This window comes from Elephantulus edwardii, unplaced genomic scaffold (genome assembly GCF_000299155.1).
Source record: "Elephantulus edwardii isolate Elephantulus edwardi_28Jun2011 unplaced genomic scaffold, EleEdw1.0 scaffold00100, whole genome shotgun sequence".
Classification (NCBI taxonomy): Eukaryota; Metazoa; Chordata; class Mammalia; order Macroscelidea; family Macroscelididae; genus Elephantulus; species Elephantulus edwardii.
In genome coordinates, this window is record NW_006399850.1 from 1,614,695 (window position 1) to 1,633,492 (window position 18,798).

General features: G+C 37.1%; 1 protein-coding gene across 5 annotated transcripts in view; it reads right to left on the reverse strand.

The window, feature by feature from the left end:
* Window positions 1-18,490, reverse strand: part of RALGAPA1 (Ral GTPase activating protein, alpha subunit 1 (catalytic)) — a 391,173-nt gene extending 372,683 nt beyond the window's left edge. For 3 of the 5 annotated variants that reach the window (XM_006891556.1, XM_006891558.1, XM_006891557.1), the window contains exon 1: window positions 17,991-18,490. In XM_006891556.1, coding sequence (XP_006891618.1) covers window positions 17,991-18,096 — 106 coding nt within the window. In that variant the 5' untranslated portion in view covers window positions 18,097-18,490. The remainder of the gene's footprint in view (window positions 1-17,990) is intronic. The other 2 variants (XM_006891555.1, XM_006891554.1) reach the window with 1 other exon arrangement.
* Between the last annotated feature and the right edge of the window lie 308 nt (window positions 18,491-18,798).

Consider the following 18,798-nt stretch of genomic DNA (forward strand, 5'->3'; position numbering starts at 1 on the left):
TATCTCAATTAAACAAATAAAAAACCCACCTCTACAGGACAGAGGTGACCTTGGAACTGCTACTCAACAGAACCAGAGTTTGAAGCCTTCACCTGTTTGAGTACTGGGGGGAAATGTCGTAATTGGCAACACTAAGAGCTCTGTAACACTGGTAAAGCCACAAGGCTCAAAGATGAGGTGCTTGTGAGCACATTTCAAAAACCATCCTGACTGAGCAACTATATACTGCTGCCAACCTGAATTATATAGCCTTTTGACTTCCCTAATAAGCATTGTAATTGTGGAAGAAGAAAACAAAACTCACTGAGCCAATACGGTGTATGATAGATGGAGAAAATACTGAAGTTGTCAACAATTTCATTTTACATGGATTCACAGTCAACAACCTTGGTAGCAGTAGTCAAGAAATCCAAAGACATGTTGCAGTGGGAGAAGTAGCTGTCAAAGTCAATGATCTCTCCAAAGTTCTAAAGAGCAAGGACATCAGTTTAAAGACTAAGATGTGCCTGATCCAAGTCACAATCTTTTCAATTACTTCCTATGGTTCTGAAAACTGGACAATTAATTCGGATTATAGAAGAATAAGGATGAATCGATGCCTTTTCTGGTGTTGCCAAAGAATATAATTCCACAAACTGTCAAAAGAACATTTTGGAAAAAGTGCAATCAGAGTGCTTCTTAAAAGCAAAGATGGTGACTTCATTTCACTTACTTTGGGCATATTTTCAGTAGAAACTAATCTTTAGAAAGAGAAATCTATCTCTCAATGAGATGGATTGACAGACACAGTGACTACCACAATGAACATGTCAGAGATCATGAGGATGATGCAGGACAAGCAAGGCAAGGTTCAGAGTTTTTATACACAGAGTCACCATAATTCATCGTAGACTTGAAGTCACCCAATAACAATAACTTTTCAGGGGTGTGACCTGCATGGTTTGGCTTCTGTGGCAAAAAAATCTGTGCGCTTTTTCATCCAATCTATAACTCTGATTATCTGGCTTATGGGCTCCAAACTGGAACCAGAAGCTGCCACACTTGCAGATATTTGACTTGTAAATATCCAAACTCAACTGTCTGCAACCCTGTTCCCATATGATTATCTTTGGGCATGTCTTCCTCTGAAGATGGTAACCTACAAAGACAAAAACCTTAAGCCTCCAAAAGAAAAAGACAGATAAACCAATTACAAAATGGGCAAAAAACATGGGAAGACTTTACACAGAGGAAGACATTCAGATGGCCAACAGACACATGGAGAAATGTTAAAAATCAATGGCAATAAGAGAGATGCAAATCAAAACCACAGTGAGATACCATCTCACCCCAGTAAAAGTGGCCAAATTTAGCAGGGAAGCAACCAATAAATGTTGGAGAGGCTGTGGAGAGGTAGGAACTCTCATACACTCCTGGTGGGACTGTAAAATGGTAAACCATTCTCTGGAAGACAGTGTGGCGTTTGCTCAAAAAGTTGAACATAGAAACTCTGTATGATCCAGCTATTCCACTTCTAGGAATATACCTGAAAGAAATTAGAACTGAGAGACAGAGATTTGCACACCAATGTTCACAGCAGCATTATTCACCATCACAAGAACTTGTCCAACCACAACTGAATGGACTGAGAAACTGTGGTACAATCACACAATGGAATATAAAGCATTATCCTGAGTGAACCAACTCAGTCTCCTAAGGACAAATGCTGCATAAGACCATTACTATAAAAATAGAATGATAGTGGGGGAACAGATGGGTACTGGTGAAACCACAGCATTGCACAATTTTGGTGGGTGGAGTGAGTGAAGGAAATGGGAAGAATCTGGCGGGGACCTCAAAAGACAGGGTAATAATGGGCACGGTCCAATGGTAATTAATTTTATAAAACAATAAATGGGAATGACTGTATAAAACACAATGTGAATGAAGAATAGTGTGAAACACAACATTTACAAACTTTGTAAGCAAACCAAGATATACTAATTTTTTTAAAAAGCCAGCAGCCGTGAAACCTTGCCTGTCTGCTGACAAGATGCATTCATTAGCCTCCCCAGATGTTTCTACAAATACATCAAACATTTCCTTGAAATAAATCTGTCTTAATCTCTCTTTCTCTCTCCTCCTCCTTTCCATATGTGTGTGTGTGTGTTGTATGTGTGTGTGTACATATCATGAGCTTCGTAAGTTTTGACTATAGAGAACTCAGCCTAACATTCAGCTACAAACTAGGTCTACAATTAACCATACTTTGACATGTTGCTAGGAAAGGTTATTCCTTTGAAAGAGATATCATGTTTGGAAAGGTAGAAGGTCAGCAAAAAAGAGGAAGATCCCATTTGAGATGGATACACACAGTAACTGCAGCAATGGGCTCATATGTATTACATAAGATGAAAATCACACCACAAGACAGGACAGAATTCAGGTCTGCTGTTGAATTATACTCAAATCGATAGCACCTAACAACAACAACTATAAGCAACTCAATAAGCTTTAATAGTGAGGTATCATTATCCCAAAGCTATTAAATGGAAATATTAGGTTAGGAGTAAATAACAGACTGTCTTGAATGTAGACTAAGGCATACACACTTTATCCTACAGGTACTGCGTAATGAAAGTTATGTAACAGCTAGAGTGATATGCTCACTAATGTGCTTTAGAAAACATGTGATAGCATCATGTAAGACAAACTAAAGAGGAAAAAAAGACCCTCATAGGACTATTATGTAGTAAGTTAGGGCAAAAGTTCTATGAAGATAGCATGAAACACAATGTATATGAACTTTATAAGCAAGACAATATAAAAATTTAAAAAGTAAAAAAGTTCTGTAAAGAAACTAAAAAATGTAACTAAGGAAATGGTAGTAAGGATAGAAAAGGAAAATAGAGATTCAAATACTTAAAGCTGAGCACAATCAAAAGGTGGGGGAAAAAAACCCTCCAGGTATCCCAACATAAATATAAGATTTACAACCTATAAAACTCTATGGCAGGTAACCACCGAGTCAAAATCAACTTTGACAGTACACAATATCAAACTGCCAAAGATAAAAGTTTCACATTTCACTAAACAGGTGATAACATTTAAAGAAGTAGGGAAAATATGAAGAGCCATTCAAGATGTACAGACATTTAATAATAGAAAAAACACATCTAGTAAGCATATTCATCACTTATTTTCTATTTTCCCCTAAGTATTCACTATAGCATGAATCCTTCTATAGGAGCCATTACATAATATATTGCATACATACAGAGTGACTTAGAATTAAGAAGGAAAAAAAAAAGTAACAAAACTATATGCTTTCTTTTCGAAGAGACTGAAAACTTACAACCTAATATACTTGTCTTTTCATCTTTTGACTGTCCGGAAATACAAGAATCAAATTCAATCAATACCTTTATGCTGTAATCATCTCATCTCTAGAATATGGTAATGTTGCTTTAAATATTGATTATTTAGCTGTTGCTTATTTTATCACTAATGGTTCTATGTTAGATTTTTTTCCCCTTTCCTATAAGGCAGAAAGAAGCTCTTGTGATACTGTGGTTACAACTGTGACTAAGAGGTCAGCAGTTCAAACCTATTGATTCCTGTACGGGAGAAAGATCTAGCAGTCTGGTTCCCTTAAGATTTACAGCCTTGGAAACCCTTTGGGGCAGTTTTACTCTGTCCTACAGTGTTGTTGCCTGAGTCAGAACAGACTTGTTGGTAATGGGTTTGACTATTTTTATTTTCCTCCTTTGGGTATAAGTCACATGAAATCCTTAATTATAAAAAACAAAGGAAGATTTACAGTATTAGAAAATGTCTGCTATCTACTAAGCAGATTAATCAATAACATTGTTTATATTAATAATTTGTACACAATCACTTCACAAGTATACAAAAGTAAAGGAGTTCAATTAGGTCAAATTAATTTTTCAGATCAGTAATATTTAAATTAAAGAAGGGTATAATGTCAAGTATGTAGAATAACATCCTAAATGTACATACAAAGCTTTAAAATACATTCAACTCCTCAGCTTGGGTAGTTTTACAGACAGCTTACACAATGATTTCTAAGCTAATATGCCAACAGGTACTGCCTCTAATCTTGATGCCCTTTTTCTTTATGTAGTCCGGTTTCTTGGATTATGTGCTCAGTATACAAACTTCAGGAGTGGCATCCACTATTTAACCCATATGCCTCTGGAAACTCTATGAACTTAGAGGAATGACAATAGTTACAGAAAGACTTCAAGATTTTTGTTCATCAGGTCGCTATGAGTCATGTTCAACTCAACGGCAATCAATAGCAACAATATACAAACTGAATAGATAAGGTGAAAGGATACAATCCTGACCCACACTATTTCTTATTTTAAAGCAGTTTTCCCTCGTTCTGGTCAAATAACTGCTTCTTGATTCATGTAAAGATATTGTATTTGTACAGTTAAGTGGTCTGAAATTCCCATGCTTTCGAATGTTATCCATAATCTGTAGTATCCATTACTGCACATTTTTTTAAAAACCAAAAAATAAAGTCTAATTCACTGCCACTGAGTTGGTTCCAACACAAAGTAACCCCCCATTGGATTTCCAAGGCTGTAAATCTTATCAGAGACTGTCCTTAAAGACATGTATCAGGCTGGTTTTTTCCAGCTTATTTGTAATTACCATTCTAAGAGCAAAGATTTTTGACAATAAAATAGAAGATAATGAGGACTGGGATTTCTAGCCACCACTACAGATCTGATTTGACATGAATATTTAAAAGCTCCCAATACTTCCTTCGTAATCCAGCAACTATATATCCGAAAAAGGGATGTGATTCCTTTATTAGCACATTTTACAGCTTTTCTGTAAATACCGTTAACAAAATAAAAAATAAGATCTATAATAGACTTGACACACAAAATCCCTAAGACTTAGTTTCTCCACCATAAAATCTCAGTATAATTTTCTTTAAAGAATTATTGTAAGGAGTATCTGAATCATAAAATATTAACCTCCCATCTTGTTTACTACCAGTAAGAATCAATGTTCTAAAACCTAGAACTCAATTCTCCATTCCCATGGTTTCCAATTACTTCTCTAATTACCTTTTTTACTCCATTTGGTTATGGGCATCTATGTATTTAGGTGCATATAGAGTGGAAAGTCAAAGAAAAATTTCACAATGTTTTCTCATCTACATGAAAACAAATTCCATTTGCAAAGTAGTTTGTAGTACAAGGAAAGGTCAAACTAATTTTCCAAGATAAACTGAATTTCAAAGTAAAATATGTGAAATAAATTATGTTATCTCCTTAGATTTTACATAATATCTTTAAATTAAAAACTGTAGTATTTTCATACAAATTATCTCACTTCATCCCTCAAGAAACATATAGTTTAAACAAATAACATCCTATATTTTAAAGAATCGGACTAAGGCTTGAGGAAATAAGGCCAATGGCCTAAGGACATAAATACAATGTGGCAGAGGAGCTAGTGCTGCTCAGACCTTAGATTTAGAAGTTTTATAAAACCTTCTAAGGTCTACTGCAAAGAAGTGAGTTGGCTAAATATGTGATCATATACTATGGGAGCTGTTACTAACCAGTCAAAACCACACACCTAACAACATAATTTTATAAGATAAAGAATTTTCACCTTACTGAAGTAAAAGTTATTTGAAAATCATCCCAAAAACATTCAGAAAAAGAAATACAAAATTCAGATGACTTTTGCATCCACCAAAGATAGATTAAGAAGAAGACTGGAATTATTAAAAACAAAATTCATGGATTAAATATAAGAAACCAAAAAAAGAAAAAAATATATAAGAAACCATTTTTAAGACAGCAGGCTTCAGTGAAGACAGTGATCCCTGAGGGAGATAAAACAAATGAGGTATGCCTTACTATTGCACTAATTTACTACCTAGAAAGACACTGGAATACATTTTATACAACAACAAAAAAAAAAAAACCAAAAAAACAAAAAACCCTCATCAACCTAGAGTTCTAAAGTAAAAATGTCTTTTTAGAATTGAATGGTTTCGGCTCTCTGCTCCTCGTTGATCCAGATTGCCCTCTCTTCTTGTGCAGCCTCAACCGCATCCCTGACACACGATGGTGAAGGTCGGAGTAAACGGATTTGGCCGTATTGGGCGCCTGGTCACCAGGGCTGCTTTTCACTCTAACAAAGTGGATATTGTCACCATCAATGATCCCTTCATTGACCTCAACTACATGGTCTATATGTTCCAATATGATTCCACCCATGGCAAGTTCAACGGCACTGTCAAGGCTGAGAATGGGAAGCTGGTCATCAATGGGAAAGTTATCACTATCTTCCAGGAGCGAGACCCACCAACATCAAGTGGGGTGATGCTGGTGCTGAGTATGTTGTGGAGTCCACTGATGTCTTCACAACCTTGGAGAAGGCTGGGGCTCACTTGAAGGGTGGTGCCAAACGGGTAATCATCTTTGCCCCTTCTGCTGATGTCCCCATGTTTGTGATGGGCGTGAACCATGGAAGTATGACAACTCTCTCAAGATTGTCAGCAATGCCTCCTGCACCGCCAACTGCTTGGCTCCCCTGGCCAAGGTCATCCATGACAACTTCGGCATTGTAGAGGGACTCATGACCACAGTCCATGCCATCACTGCCACCCAGAAGACTGTGGAAAGCCCCTCTGGAAAGCTGTGGCGTGATGGCCGTGGAGCTGCCCAGAACATCATCCCTGCATCTACTGGCGCTGCCAAGGCTGTGGGCAAGGTCATCCCTGAACTGAATGGGAAACTTACCGGCATGGCTTTCCGTGTCCCCACCCCCAATGTGTCAGTTGTGGACCTGACCTGCCGTCTGGAGAAAGCTGCCAAATATGATGACATCAAGAAAGTAGTAAAGCAGGCATCAGAAGGGCCCCTCAAGGGCATCCTGGGATACAGTGAAGACCAGGTTGTCTCCTGTGACTTTAACAGTAACACCCACTCTTCCACCTTTCATGCTGGGGCTGGCATTGCCCTGAACGACCACTTTGTCAAACTCATTTCCTGGTATGACAATGAATTTGGCTATAGCAACCAGGTGGTCGACCTGATGGTTCACATGACCTCCAAAGAATAAGATCCCATTGGACCACCAGCCCCAGCAATAGCACTAGAAGAGAGAGAGACCCTCAGCTGCTGGGGAGTCCTTGCCCCAACTTGATCCTCCCACACACTGAGAATCTCACATCCTTGACACAAGTTTCCATCAAATCCCCCTGAGAAAGGGGAGGGGCTCGGTGAGCCCATCTTGTCATGTACCATCAATAAAGTACACTGTACTCAGCCAAAAAAAAAAAAAAAAAAAAATTGAATGGTTTCATATTCTTAATATTAAGATGTGGGAGAAGGATGGGCTATCTCCTTTCAGGCAATTTACTGCCTATGAAAACCCACTATGAGTCAGTTAGTTCCATCTAGATGGTACACAACAGTATTTAATAGTATTATGTTACTATCTTAATAAATATATTCTTACTTTAGTAATTATTTATATAAAAGATTTAATATTAAGGATTTTTAATATCTTATTTCAAATGATAAGGAAAAATACTTTCTCAAGAAAAACAAAAGTGAAATGAATCTATCACCACCTGACGTGCACCAGAAGAAATCCTTCAGAAAGACAAAACATAATATTTACTGAAAATATCTATACAAAGGAATAAAGAGCAGTGCAAACAGTAACAGGTAAATATAAAGCACTTCCCCATATTACTTAAAAATTTTTAAGACAACTGTCAGCTTCAACAAAAATTATATATAATCTGAGGCTTAAATACATATATAAAATGTATGAAAATGATAGCATAAATCAAAGTATTATTTCAAGGCTAAAAGTTTAAAAGTGGTATAGTTTCAATGAAAGGTGGTTACTGTTGTTAGGTATCTCTTTTTCTGCCTTGTTCTAGATTATTATTCTTTTAAAAATCTCTTGCTAATTTATTAACTATAACTTTTTGTTTTAATGGTTGCTTTAAGGCTTAGAGTATAAATCTTTAATTTCCTACAGCCTATCCATATCTATTCAATCTGTATGCTTAGCAGATTATTAGAGAAGCTGGTCTCTATGAATGTTGCATTAGAATTGGAGGAAGATTTCATCAATAACCTTTGTTATGCAGATGACACAACCCTTCTTTCTGAAGTGATGAGGACCTGAAGCACTTGCTGCAGAAGATCAAAGATTATACAGCCTTTAAAATGGATTACATCTCTTCCACTACTGGGAATATACCCTAAAGAAACCAGAACTGCCATCCAAGCAGATATATGCACACCCAGGTTTATTGTTGCTTTGTTTACAATAGCAAACAGCTGGAAACAACCTAAGTGCCCGTCAACAAATAAATGGATAGAGAAGCTATGGCATATTCATACGATGGAATATTATGCAGCACAGAAAAACAAAGAACTCATGAAATATTATACAAAACGGGTGACCATGGAGGACATTATGTTGAGTGAAATAGCTCACTCATAAAAAGACAAAATACTATATAATGCTACTGTGCCACTGTTATAAAACAGGACTGACAGGTGGATTGGGGAGAAACTAAGAAAAGAGGGGATAAATAATGTACATGACACTAAATGGACAAGGGAGAGAACTGTATAAAAGGAATATATGCTTAGCTATTATTGGTGTGACAAGAGTCCAGAATAAGCGCTGCATAGTAAATTGGTCTGGGAGGGGAAGGGACTGTGTAACAATGAAAAAAACTTTTTTTCTAAAGAAAAAACAAACTGGGGAGGCCATGGGGAGCAGGGAGAAAAATGTGCTACAATGAATGAATGGAAATCCAAGTTCTTTATAAACTTACAACGTCAAGAAAACAAAAATTATTACGATGGGACCAAGAGGTTGATCATGATAGATACAGAAAAGATCAAAATTGTCAACAACTTTATCTCTTTTGGATACACAATCAACAAATACCCTTGATACCAGCAGTCAGGCGATCAGGAGATGTACTGCACTGGGAAGACTACAGTCAGGCAACCTTCCAAATTATTGAGGAGTAATGATATTAATCTGAAGATTAAGGTGTGCCTGATCCAGGCCATGGTCTTTTCAATCACTTGCCATACATCTGAGAACTAGAAAATGAATAAGAACAACAGAATGACTGAAGCCTTTGAACTGTGGTTTTGGAGTACTGAATATCTTATGGACTTCCAAAACAACAGATTTATTTCTTAGGCAAGATGCAGCCAAAGTATTCCTTGAAGGTAAAAATGATGAAGCTTAGTCTTACATACTTTGGGAATGTTACTAGGCATTACTATTCCTTAGAGAAGGACATCATGAAAGAGATGAAGACCCTCAACCAGATGGTTTGACACAGTACCTGCAGCAATGGGCTTGAGTGCGTCAGAGATTTGGAGGATGGCACAGGAAAGCACAGGGTTCAGATCTGTTGTTTCATAGGATCATTATGAGTTGTACTTGATTCGACAGCACCTAACAACATCTTTAAGTGACTCACTTAAAAAAATCTCAAAAATAAAGGAAAAAAAACCCTCTTTTTCAGATTTTCTTTTTAAACTAACAAGAATTCATTAAAAACATGACAGGAAAAAGGGAAGAGGGAATAATGCAGATATATCAAAAAGAAAGCAAACAGCAATATAAGACTCAAACTTAACCAGATTAATAATCACACTAAACATGTATCATTCAAACACCTCAATTAAAATGCAGATCTCTTAGCTTAGCTAATTAGCTGACTAAAATAAATCAACTTTAAATAAACATACAAATAAATTAAAAGAGATGAAAAATTTATACCCAGCTACATGCTAACAGTAATCAAAGAAACCGGAAGTGGTTATATTAACATCAAAATCAAAAGAATATTAAGCCAGATGAAGACGTTAACTTCAAAATGACAAAGCAGCCAATTCATGGAAAGGGCATAGCAATCTCAGTTGTTTAGACATTTGAAAAATAACTTCAAAAATATACGAAGCAAATCTGTTCTATGTCCTAATTCATTGAATAATGCCTAGGGTGGTGTAAATTTGCAAGAGGCCATCCACGGCACAATTGGTCTTCATTCACCTTTTAATCAAGAGGAGAAAAGTCAGAATAGGAGGAGACTATGGAATATGTTGGTAATTGCATCCATGAACAATCATTTCCTTTGCTAGGAGACCAGAAGAGTTGGATGGAGCCTGGCTACCACATTACTAACAATTTTAACTCAAAATTCTACAGAAGAATCTTGATGAAAATAGGGGAACGCAGAACAGAATTTCAAATTCTCAAGACATCCTGAAGCCACCGATGATGGATGAACCCTGAGACTATTACCCTAAGATAGTCTTTAAACATTCAAACAAAAATATCCTTTAAAGTTTTCCAAATGCAAATAACAATTTAGTTAAACTATTTTTTTAAGTCTTCTTTGATTATTATGTATGGAAAAAACTGGGGGCAGATGACCTTATGTTAATAAAGAAAGAGTAACAACGAATGAGAACAGTTGCACAATTCAATATAACACTAAATTGTCTTTTGCCCATTTTGTAATTGGGTTATCAGTCTTTTTCTTGTGGAGGCCCTGGAGTAGTCTGTAAACTTTTGTTATAAGACTCTTGTCTGAGATGGTATATCAAATGTTTGTTCCCAGTCTGTAGGTTTTCTTTCTTATTGGAAAAAGTTTTTGATGCACACATACATTTAATTTTTAGACAGTCCCATGCATCAATTTTATTCTCTTCAGGCTGTGCATTTCTGAGTGTACTTGGAAGTCTCTTTATACCTTGGACTAGCACTCCTAAACTTAATCTCAATTTGTCTCTTAGGAATGTTATGGTTTTAGGCTTTACTCCCAGGAAAAAAATTTTTAAAAAAAATTCACAAAGGAAGATATTCGAATGGCCAACAGACACATAAAGAAATGCTCCAAATAACTGGCAATAAAAGAGATGCAAATCAGAACCACAATGAGGTACCATCTCCAGTTACAGTGGCAAAGTTTAACAGGGCAGCAAGTAATAAATGTTGGACAGGATGTGGCAAGAAAGGAACTCTAACACATTGCTGATGGGATTGTAAAATGGTAAAACCACTCTGGAAGGCATTTTAGTGCTTCCTAAAAAAAGCTGAACACTGAAATTCCATATGAACCAGCTATTCCACTGCTTGGAATATACCCGGAGAAAATGAAAACTGAGGCACAAGTGGAGATTTGTACACCAATGTTCTTAACAGCATTATTCACCATCACAAGAACATGAAAACAGCCCAAATATCCAACCACAAACAAGTGGATTGAGAAATTAAAGTACATTAACACAATGGATGTGCAGTACGCAGGAGCAATGACTTTGTAAATTATGACCTAACTTGGGAGGATGTGGAAAGCATTATGCTGAGTTAAGTCCCACAAGGATAAATATTATTTAAAACTATTATTTTAGAATGAGTATAAAGATCCAAGAGGGGTGGGAGATGTCAGAAGAAGAGAGAGGAGGATGTGCAGGGGAAAGGGAGGATACATGGGGTTGTACAATTTGGGTGGGGGATGAGGGAAATTGAAAGCATTTGTTCTTGAAAACAATGTATTCAAATTTTGTAAATAAACTAGTAGGGGGAAATTAACATTAAATTGTATGTATAAAAATAGTTGACTTTACATAAGTTTTTATTTGATTTATTTTCAACAACACAACATAGTAAATAAAAATTGGGGGGGGAAGAGATGATACAAATTCTGTAAAAAAAAATACAAAATCTACAATTACAGTCATCCAACACTCTTTTCTAAATAATTGATAGAACAAGTAGAGCAGAAATTCAGTAAGGGATTCTGTCTCAAATACTTTGGGCATATTGTCAGGAGGGGATAGTACTTGGAAAAAAGACATTATGCTTTGAAAAGTGGAGGCTGAGAAAGAAAGGAAGATTCTGAACAAGATGCATTGACAGTGACTATAACAATGGACTCAAACACGTTGGAGACCGTAAGGAGAATGAAGGACTGGGCAAGGTTCAGATGTGTTATTCATAAGACTGCTTTGAGTTGCAAACAACAAATACTGGCGAGCTTGTGGAAAGACTGGAATTCTTTACTGCTGGTGGGAATGTAAAATGGTACAGCCACAATGAAAGGCAGTGTGGTACTTTCTCAGTTGGAAGTTGGAAACAGAAGTACCATTTGACCCAGCAATTCCACTACTGGGAATATACCCTAAACAAACCAGAGCCACAACTTAATCAGATGTATGCACATCCATGTTTATTGCTGCAGTATTCACAACACCAAAGAGATGTAAGCAAGCCAAGTGCCCACTAACGAATGGATAGAAAAACTACAGTGCATCCGCACAATGGACTGAAAATCAAATCAGCACTGAAAATCAATGAAATAATAAAACATTACACAACAGAGAGGCGCCTTGAGGACACTATACTAAGCGAAATATCTCCGTCACAAAAGAATAAATACTGCATAACACCACTGTTATAAAATAGGGCAAGTCATAGCGGGTTGGAGAGGGAATGGGGAAAGAGTGGATAGATAATGAATACTGAACTAGAACAGATGAGGAGGAAGAATTGTCCAAAAGGAATATATGATTATGCATTGTACGTATGACAACAATTTGGAACAAGGGGTGCATTGTGCGGTGAGCTGGGGGTGGAGGAGAGAAGGGGGAGAAAATGTGCAACAATAAATAAATAAAAGAAAAAAAGATTGCTATGAGTTATAGTTGACAACAAAAACATAAAAGCCAAGGGACAACACTATCAAACAAAGTGTCCTAAGTGGCAGTCTTAGAATACTCAACAATTTAGAACATATATACACTTTTCTAATGGTGGAGGACAAGCAAAGGAAAGGAAGACCCTGGATAAAATGGAATGATACAGTAACAAGGCATTGGGGATAGTAGGTGTACAGGAATCAATGATACTGGCTCAGGACAGGCAGGTTCAGAGCTGTTGTACATAGGGTCATTATGAGTTGCAGGCGACCTGATGGCACATAACAACAATGCATAGAGAATATTTATCAAGTTGAGGCATATTCTATGCCATCAAATGAATTTCAATAAATTATAAAGAATTCACAACATAAAAAGTATGTTCTCTGACTTCAACGGAAGTGACTGTTGTTGTTGCTGTTATATTGCAGTCACTTCATTAAAGGCCTTCCATTCATTCACAGGCCCTCTATTTTTCTAAGGAAGTTCCTGAAAATGGAAATAAGTGATGAATTTCTAGACAGATGAATCAAGAAAAGAAAAAAAAATCCAAAAATCGCAAACACCAGGATTGAGGCAATTCATATTACTATAGAATATACAGACAAAAAAATGACAAAAAAGGAAAGTTAAATAACTTTATAACTTACACTTTTAACAATTTAGATAGTATGGGCAAACTGCCTGAAACAAACTACAAATACTCACTTGAAGAAATAAATAATCCGAACAACTAGTAAAGAAACTGAAACTATCATTTAAAACCTTCCCAGAGAAAAATCCCAATGGCTTCATTGGTAACTTCCACCAAATGTTTAATGAAGAAATAATACTAATTATACACAAAAACTTCCAGAAAATGATAAAGGAAAGAATATATCCCAACTCATACTATAAGGCCTGTATTACTTAACATCAAAATTAAGACACACAGTATCGTGGTAAGCTTAGCTGCTTTCCAAAATTAAGACATATTATTAGAAAAGCAAAGCAAACAAGACACTAATATTTCTCATGAATATAGACAAAAAAATTACAAAGAAAATTCTAGAAAACTGAATCCAACGAACATAAAAAGAAAGACGATACACAACATCACAAACTGAAATTTAAACCCAAGAATGCAGGCTGATTTAACATAAAATTAATGAATGTATTTCATCATTACTAACAAAAAAGGGAAAAGCCTCTGTTCATCTCAATATTGTTCTTAGTTGTTATGTTGATTCCAAGTGATGGCAACCTTTTGTACACAGAGTTAAAGACTCCACAAAGTTTTCAAAAGTGCGAATTTTCAAAAGTATGTGACCACATCTGTCTTACAAGTTATCTCTCAATGGGTATGAACTGTCAAGCTTGTAGCTAATAAATGAGCACTACTCAAGGACTCGTCAGAATCAAGTTCTATATAAAAGCAACTAGAATTGTCCTACAGTGGGAACACAAATCAAGAAAGTTTACAATGGATATTTAAATTATGAATATGTTCTCATCTACTTTGATTCATTCAATGCCCCTAAAAATACTCTTGTATGAATGGTGGTTCAATTTAAAAGTTAAAAATTTAATTTAGATGAGAATAAACAAAAATAAAAAACTAGTGAATTTGCAACATCCATTAACTTTGCAAACTAAAGTTTCTTGTGTTTACCTGATGCAAAATCTATACCAACTTTTTAAAAAGACATGAAATATCTCTTAGAAATAAAAAAACGAGAGCTCTGACTGGCAGAATTCTTAAGATACTTTTAAGTTTTGCAATCTTTTCTTGCCTCTTCTTTTTCTTGGGAATTATATTAAGCATATTTCAAATAAAGTAAATGTAATTATTTAAAGAGAGACTATTTTCTTATAAACAAGTACAGACATGCCTATTTAACTGAAAGGTTCACAGTTCAAATCTACCCAGTGTTCACTAAAACTAATAAAATAATTTTTAAAAACAAAAGACCATCAACAAAATAGATTAATACAGTGACTATACCAATGGGCTTGCTTATGTTGGGAATTGTGAGGGTGATGCAGGATAGATCACGGCATAGTTCTGCTGATCAGAGAGTCACTATGAGGAATAATTGAATCAAGGGCATATACCAACCACAAGAAGCAACTCTCTGCGTGCCAAGCAGTGTGTTAGTGTGACAGAAAGAATAAGACACATAGGTGTGGTTTTTTAGGATTCCATTGTGAGAAAAACAAACCAGAATGGAGAAGGTTCTCATTTGAAGATGAGACTAAGAGGCTGTGTCTGCCATCTGATAGTCTAAAGTCTCATATAAGAAGGCGACACCTGGATTGGAACTTGCCACGTTAATTTATGCATCTCTTAATTTACTACTCTCTTCCCATATGGTTTTATTTTTCTTTGTTTTTAAATGTAATTAACTGTTCAAATATTTATAAATTAAATTGATTTAAAAAAAAAAATCTACCCAGTGCCTATTCTGGAGACAGACCTGGCAATATGCTCCCATAAAGATTACAACCTCTGTCATGGACAATTTTACAAGAATTATAAACCTTATTAATAAAATATGTGTGTGGATACCAAAACTCCATTTGGTGGCTGTTAAGTCAACTTATGACAGCGATCCTACAGGATAAAGTACAACTGCCCTTTTAGAGTTTCCAGGCTGTAAATCTTTGTGGAAGTAAACTGCTTCAGTGAGTAGTATCTGAGATAAAACAATTAGTCTCTTACCAGATGGAACAAAGTAGAGTATGGTAAACCAAAAAGTTAAGGAATAAATTAGTCCACAAGACTAAAGATCCAGAGCTTCTTAAATCCTGAGCCCTAAAAAGCTAAATGGTACCTGACTACCATTACCAACCACCTTGACCAAGAGCACAAGAGAAGATATTGGTTAGAATGAAAAATACCAAACAAAATAAATTCCTAAGACTAGAGTTATCAGAACAATAAAGAACTCTAAACTTTAAACTTGGAATATAATTATGATGTTCATTTTTCATTCAAATTCTAGATCAGTTTGTAAAATAAAACCTGTTAACACTGTACTCCCTTAAACTAATTAATTATATGAAACCAAATGGTCAGCATTTATCCTAAAACAAAAGTTAAATGTGAATTAGAGGTAGAAATACAACCAAAAAAAGAACAGTAGTGAAAATGCTGATAGACTGTGAAGAATATAACCAATATGATGGATCATATAAAAATGAGTACCTAATTTGCTATGTAAACTTTAATCTGAAACAAGGAAAAAATATTATAAAGAAAAGATTATGGCCTAACAACAACATAGCATTTGGAGGTCCATCTCTTACTCTGTGTTTTCAAAAAGAGTTTCTCAACCTCAGTACTACTGACATATTGAACCAGACTGCTGTGACATAAGACTTTAGTAGTATCCTGGCCTCTTCCCACTAGATGCTCCACCCTGGTTGTTACAATCAAAAATATCACCAGAAAATGCCAAATGTACTCTGAGATAAAACTGTTCCTGATTAAAAACTACTATACTAAAATTACTGAAATGTTATAATCTCTCAACATAGACCTCCTTCATTTGAAAGTTCTTAAATGATGCTTTATATGTACACATAGAGAGACAGTCAGACATTTCTACTCTATGATCCATTAAAGAGCTCAAAAATTACAAAGGAAAAAAAAGGTCTGGGTTTTAATTGTATTATTGTATTCTTTTTCAAATGGAGGAAACCAGGCCCTACAAAACAACTGACATGTGACCTCTTAATTTAGACCAGGTCTCCCGGATGGAAAAAAACTTCTCTGCCAACGAAGTGCACATGAATCATTCCTTACCCATTCTATAACTAAAGATTTCACGCAGTTAACTCAGAACTCAAATATATAATTTTGCCATTACACAACAGTTTATTTCAATAGGTGCCAAGTTTCACTGTCTTGATTTCAAACTGCCATTATATTCTGATATATCTTTTTCTACTTGCCTACATTAGTTTTCTGTCAATTTTTTCCCTTCAATGACTTAACTCAAATAGAAAAGATTATAATCTGAACTGTATCTAAATTTAATCTGAACTGTATCTAGAAGATTTATATAGTATCTTGAAAATTGAGCTTATTTTTCACATTGCCACAATGCACTTTCTACCATTCCACTGCGGGGCAGGAAGATGGGAGGGTAATAACAAATCTCTGTCATAAAAGTAGAAACGTATTTTCTTAAAAAACAAACTACAAAACTCGCACAGGAATGACAAAACCTGTCTTCAAACTACAAAACTCGCACAGGAATGACAAAACCTGTCTTCAAACTAAAAACTCGCACAGGAATGACAAAACCTGTCTTCCTGTTCTGCCTCCACTTTCTCCATTTAAGCCGTATTACCACTTAACTTTTCCAAACTTTAGCTTTCTTACTTGTGAAAATGAGGAAAAGTAATATCTGCTTCTACATTTATTGGAAAAATTAACTGCGAAAAAAGTATATGAAATAATTTTGTACAGAATAAAGTCCATACAAATGCTAGTTATTAGTAGGGACGGATTCACTTCAAATAAGGGGCTAATACACATGATCAATAAGCACAATTTTCCAAAATAAATACAGATCTGAAAGCAAATCAAAACAAACAAACAAGCTCAAATCCTCTTGACCTCAGAGGGCAGCCAACTGTAAGAAAAATTTAATAAAAGCCTAACTCACGAGAAGCAAAACTCAACACTACTGCTGTCCCCAGTCCCTCTAGGAATAGTTCTTCTAAATGACAGTAATGAAGATCAAGAATTCGTTAAAAGAAGGGCACGGCACTTTTCCCACAAGCTTTTTGGGAACCACCCACTTTTCAAAGATGTATAACTGCCACCTCCTTGCACTCATCAGTCCAGAAATCTGAAATGAAAAATCAAAGTTTATATTGTCTAAGGTGCTGGGCTATTTTACCCCCCTATTGGGATGGAGATGGCGCCAATAATTTGGCAAACACATCGTACAAACATTATTATCCACACTAACTCTCCTGAGAGCCTCCTCGAAGATAAAAGTTTCTGACTACCGATTTTCTCCCCCTCAAGAACAAGTTGGAACTATCAACTCTAATTAGATGACCTAGTGGCAATAAAGATTACTGTTTGTCAAGTTTTCCCTTCCCTAAATTATTACCCCTCCCAGATCCTGCAGAGGCGACGCCTCATCCTCTGCTCCCACACCGCGCCAGGTCCCCAGGGAGGGTCCACAGAGGTTCCCAGGGGGGGAAAGGCCGGGCAAACCAGGCCTCTTGGTGGTACCACCCCTTGAGGCTCACCGATGACAATGCGCAGGTGTTTGAGGCGGGTCAGTGCGTCCTTCTTAGTGTCCAGCACCTTCTGGGTGGACTTCTTCACGTCCCCGTGCGGCTTCTTGGAGAACATCCTGCCGCTGTCGCCGCCACTGCCGGCTCCAGCCCGCTCCCGGCCAGTCCCGGCGGTAGAAAGCGGAGGGAGTGGGCGGGGAGGAGACTAGCGTGAGCGGCTCATTCACTCCCCAGGATTGAGAGCCCCAGGAGAGGGGACTCCTCCCCGACTGAGGCCAGTGCCGCCACTTCCACCCGCCTCGCGGCGCGGCTCCAAGACACCTTCGTCTCCGGCTCCAATATGGCGGATCCCCTCTACGGGCGCAGCAGAGAGCGAGAGACCTGGGCAGGCTGCCTGCGGCCGCTACCACCTCCCGCCTCCAGCGGCCGCCGCACGCCGCCACCGGCCTGGGCCCCAGACCCAGAACTGCGGAGGTGGGGCTTTCGGCGGCGGCAGAACAACTCCTCTCCCTGAGGCCCCCTTAAGGTTAAAGCTTCTTCAGCAGCTTAAACCCTGCAGAGGCCGAACCGGGACGTAGAGTGCAGTAATGGGGTTTCACGACTCTGCCGTCGGTGGCGAACGGTTCCCGTAGCAACCACCTTCTGACGTCAAGGCCTCTTGACGTCATGCCAGCGTGAGCTCATCTGTGGCTCTAGAATTTGGGTGTAGGCAGCTAGGGGAAGAACTCAAGGAAATCTGGGAAGGCAGGTCTGGCGTCGGCCATTGTAAATTTCAACTCCTCTAATCAAAACAACCATGTTGTACATTTTTTGTTAGAGA